The sequence below is a fragment of the Lactuca virosa genome, chromosome 8 (genome assembly GCF_052849685.1).
Source record: "Lactuca virosa cultivar CGN04683 chromosome 8, Lactuca_virosa_CGN04683_v6, whole genome shotgun sequence".
Lineage (NCBI taxonomy): Eukaryota > Viridiplantae > Streptophyta > Magnoliopsida > Asterales > Asteraceae > Lactuca > Lactuca virosa.
The window spans coordinates 46,401,093-46,405,779 of NC_136433.1; the positions used below are offsets into that span (position 1 = coordinate 46,401,093).

General features: G+C 40.0%; 1 protein-coding gene across 1 annotated transcript; it reads right to left on the minus strand.

The window, feature by feature from the left end:
• Positions 1 to 472: 472 nt before the first annotated feature.
• LOC145130312 (uncharacterized) lies at positions 473 to 3,082 on the minus strand. The gene is made up of 3 exons (XM_079065131.1): positions 2,474 to 3,082; positions 2,063 to 2,209; positions 473 to 496 (listed from the first exon to the last, which is right to left on the minus strand). Exons 1-3 carry the CDS (start codon positions 3,080 to 3,082, stop codon positions 473 to 475), a joined length of 780 nt encoding a protein of 259 aa, XP_078921257.1.
• Positions 3,083 to 4,687: the final 1,605 nt, after the last annotated feature.

The following is a 4,687-nucleotide window of genomic DNA, read 5'->3' on the forward strand; positions in this document are numbered from 1 at the left end:
CACAGATGTTTGTATAACCATAAACCTCAGTGGTAATTTCTGAGAGTCTCAAGGGTTACATGAATGAATGCGAAAGTGATGGAGAAGAGAGTAGATGGTTACAAGAGAGTGAAAGTACCTTTGCAATGCGAATGTGACCATGCAAATAACTCTTAACTCAATGCGAGAAGAGTAAGGTAGCTCATGACTAATGTGAATTCGCAGCCTAATTGGGAAGAATTGATTGGTGATATCAATGCATTAAGGCGTCACAGTCGAGTCGTTGAGACTTAGGTCAACATGCAGCAACATGCTTCCAGGGACACTTAGCTAATACATAAGTAACGAGAGTCATACCTGCCCCATCACACAAGTAGATAGACGTTGCGAATGTCTTCGTTTATGATCTTGGTGTGCAAAGAAAATGAACAAAAAGTAAAAATATTTTTGTGATTTTGATGTTTCTGAAAAGCAGTAAAATAAAGCAAATAAATTATTTTTGGTTTTTGGAGTTTTTCTGCAAATAAGAAAAATAAGGTAAAAATAGACTGTTAATGAACAGTGGACTGCGAAAGGCTGTGAACGTTCGCACCGATTCGCAATGATAATCAATTTTGAAAATAGAGATAAGATAAGCAATTTAAACTAGAGAAAAGCAAAGATACACAAAATATACAAAAGGATATGTGAAATACCAAACCACGAATGAACAGTGCCCTGCGAACTACTGTGAACGTTCACATTTATTCGCATTGTTAAAACAGACTGGTAATTAATAGTGGACTGCGAAAGCCTGCGAACGTTCGCACCGATTCGCAGTGAAGATTTTATGAATGCGATAGTGGATTTGGTACTGAAGCAGCTTCCATCATTCCCAGCCCTTGAAGGATTCTATTAAATGTTGCTTCATGTAGGGCCTTGGTGAATATGTCAGCCAATTGATCAGCGGATCTTCCGAAATGAATCTCAACATTGCCATCTTCCACATGATCCTTGATAAAGTGATACCTCAGTGCTATGTGTTTCATTTTTTAGTGTTGCACTGGGTTGTGACATATGCGAATGGCACTTTCGGAGTCACAATAGAGAGGAATTCTTTTCATATTCAGGCCATAGTCGCGAAGTTGGTTTTGAATCCAAATGACTTGAGATATGCACGAAGCTGCAGCTATATATTCAGCCTCAGCTGTTGACAACGAAACACATGTTTGTTTCTTTGATTGCCAACTCACCAGCTTGCCATCGAGAAATTGACATCCACCAGTTGTGCTTTTTCTATCTAAACCGCAGCCTCCTAAATCAGCATCTGAAAATGCTTGTACAAAGAAACCTGAGGTCGCAGGATACCAAATTCCAAGAGATGACGTTCGTTTTAGATAACAGAAGATATTCTTGACAGCCACCATATGAGGTTCGCATGGATTTGCTTGGAACCTAGCACAATAACAAACTGAAAACATGATATCTGGTCTACTAGCTGTTAGATACATGAGTGAACCAATCATTTGACGAGAAAGGGTCATATCAGCAGCTGGTTTATCCAGTGAAGGAGTTAGTTTCGTTCCGAATGCCATTGGAACCTTCGTCTTTGAGTCTCCCAACATTCCAAACTTAGCGAGTAGGGTTTTCGTGTAAGCCTCCTGATTGATGAAAATTCCTTCCGGTCCCTGTCTAATGTTTAATCCAAGAAAAAATTAATTGGACCCATTCAGCTCATTTCAAATTTAGTTTCCATCAGCTTTCAGAACTCAGCTGTTAAGCTGGGATTAGTAGATCCGAAGATGATGTCATCAACATAAATTTGTACGATCATCAAGTGGTCACCCTCTTTCTTGCGAAAGAAGGTTGGGTCAACCGAACCTTGCTTGAATTTGGAAATTTTAAGAAAACGAGTAAGTGTTTCATACCAGGCTCTTGGAGCTTGCTTTACACCGTAAACCGCTTTGTCAAGAATGTAACAGTGGTTGGGATATTTTTCATTTATAAACCCAGGCGGTTGCTCCACATAAACGGTCTCTTCCAATTCTCCATTTAAGAATGCACACTTCACATCCATTTGAAAAACTTCAAAGTTTTTGTGTACTGCATATGCCAAGAAGATGCGAACGGATTCCAATCTTGCAACGGGTGTGAAAGTCTCTTCGTAGTCAATCCCTTCTTCCTGGCAGTAACGTTTGACCACCAGTCTAGCTTTGTTTCGGATCACGTTTCCTTCTTTATCCATTTTATTCTGAAACACCCATTTTAAACCAACAACCGATGCATCTGGAGGAGTTGGAATCAATCTCCAAACTCTGTTTCGCTCAAACTCATTGAGTTAATCTTGCATTGCTTGCACCCAATCGGAGCGATCGAGAGAAATGTTGTAGGTTTTGGGTTCAATCTTGGATACGAACGAATTAAACATACAAAATTCTACTTTGGAGAATAATGCAGTTTGTTTCGCTTTCAGTTGAGAACGGGTAAGGACACCTGCAGAGGTTTCACCAAGAACTTGAGCTTTTGGGTGATCTTTTATCCATTTGGTCATAGGAGGATAATTTGGATCTAAGGATGGGTTCAGCTCAGCATTGACTTCTTTAACTTCAGATTGAACAGATTGAGCGTCTGAGTCGTCATTCACTTCTTTATTTTCCCCCTCGAATGAAGCGAACTCGTTGACTTCAGGAATTGAATCATCACCTGCGAATGGGGGTTCATGGGTCAAAGTGGGTGGGGATTTATCTCCATCATAAGGAGACTTAGTAGAAATGGGTGATGCGAAACCCTCCCCCTGTAATTGAGTGTTAGACCCAGAATCCTCCCCCTGGAAATGAGTGCTCGTGTCTTGAGGGTCATTCGCAGTAGAAGGCTTTTGAGGCAAGTCTGTCGCAGCATCATCGATAATCTTCTTAAGTTCGTCGACTTTATTATCCAATGCTTTCGCTTCCGATGAGATGGCTTTCGCAGGTTCATCGAAGAGTAACATGAATTCTTCATAAAGGTTGGACACACGAATAACGGTTGGACTTGGTTTAGGAAAGATTTCTTTGATTTGACTTTTGGTTGACTGAATTTGCTTTAAATACCTGTCGTCAAACGTAACATAGTAGGTTTCTTCCATTTTATTTGAGCGTTTGTTTAGAACCCTATATGCCTTTGATGTTAGTGAATATCCCAAAAATATACCATCGTCAGCTTTCACATCGAATTTGTTCCGTTGTTCTTTGGAGTTGAAGATGAAACATCTGGAGCTAAAATCATGGAAAAACTTAACGTTAGGTTTGCGATTATTTATGATTTCATAAGGAGTGATTGAGAATCGCTTATTTAGGATGGATCGATTTTGGGTAAAACAAGTGGCAGCTATCGCATCAGCCCAGAAATAGAGTGGCAGACATGCGAACGATAACATGGTTTGTGCAGCTTCACACAAGGAACAGTTGCGTCTTTCAACTACGCCGTTCTGTTGTGGAGTGTAGGGAGCAGAGAAATTATGTGTGACTCCCTTTTTAGCAAGAAATTCTTCAAACGCTCGGTTTTTGAATTCAAGCCCATTGTCACTGCGAACGTTGCGAACCAGCTTTCGCAGTTGAACTTCAATCTGCTTGATAAAGTCCTTGAGCTTTGAAGTTGCATAAGATTTTTGTCTAAGAAAGAACACCCAAGTGCAACGAGAAAAATCATCAACAATTACTAGCATATACTTACTACCACCAACGCTTTCAATAGCAGAAGGACCGCAAAGGTCGATGTGTAGAAGTTCCAAAGGTTCGATAACTTTCGTGTTCACGATAGTTGGATGACTTTTTCTACTTTGCTTTCCCATCTCACAAGCGGCACACAAATGATCCTTGTCGAATTTCAATAGAGGAAGTCCTCGCACATGATCACCAAGAACGAGATTGTTGATGTCTTTGAAGTTTAAGTGCGAAAGACGCCTATGCCATAACCAGCTTTCGTCTGAGTGAGCTTTTGGAAGCAGGCAAATGGCAGGCTTTCCTCGTATCGGGTTCAGAGTCAGTGGAAACATTTCACCCTTTCGTTCTGATTTTAGAAGAATGTTTTTGGATTTCTTTTCAATAATTTCTTAACCTTCGTCATCAAATGACACTTTCAATCCTGTTCCCACGATCAACTGCGAGACACTGATAAGGTTGTGCTGCAAGCCTTCAACATAAGCTACTTTACGAATAGAAAATTCCCCATTTGTTATCATGCCATAGCCTTTTATTCTGCCATATGAATTATTTCCGTATTTTAATTTCCACCATCCTTGAGAGACCTGAACTCTCGCAGCTCCTCCTTCCTTCCTGTCATGTGACGAAAACAGCCACTATCGATGTACCATTCAGTGTCGAACTGTTTGTCACAAATAACCTGCAACAATTAAGCAGATTTAGGAACCCAAAGTTTCTTAGGTCCTTGTGAGCTTTTCACACAACTAGGAAAAGTAATATTAAGATTAACCATATATGTTCGTTTTATAAGAGTGGTTTCATCTTTACGTTTGACGGTGAAAACTTTGATTTTGTTATCTTTTGAGTTAGTTTCTATGGAATCAAAACTTTTATTCTTGTTATGGACTTGATTCTTGACGGGCTTCTTTTCAGCTTCCTTGGGATTCGCGTTAGTTTTCTTAGTTAGAGCTTTCGGTTCTGAAAACAGCTTTCCCTTGCCTTTGATGTTAGTATGTGCTGACTGCGTGGAATTAGAGAGACAAGGCTTT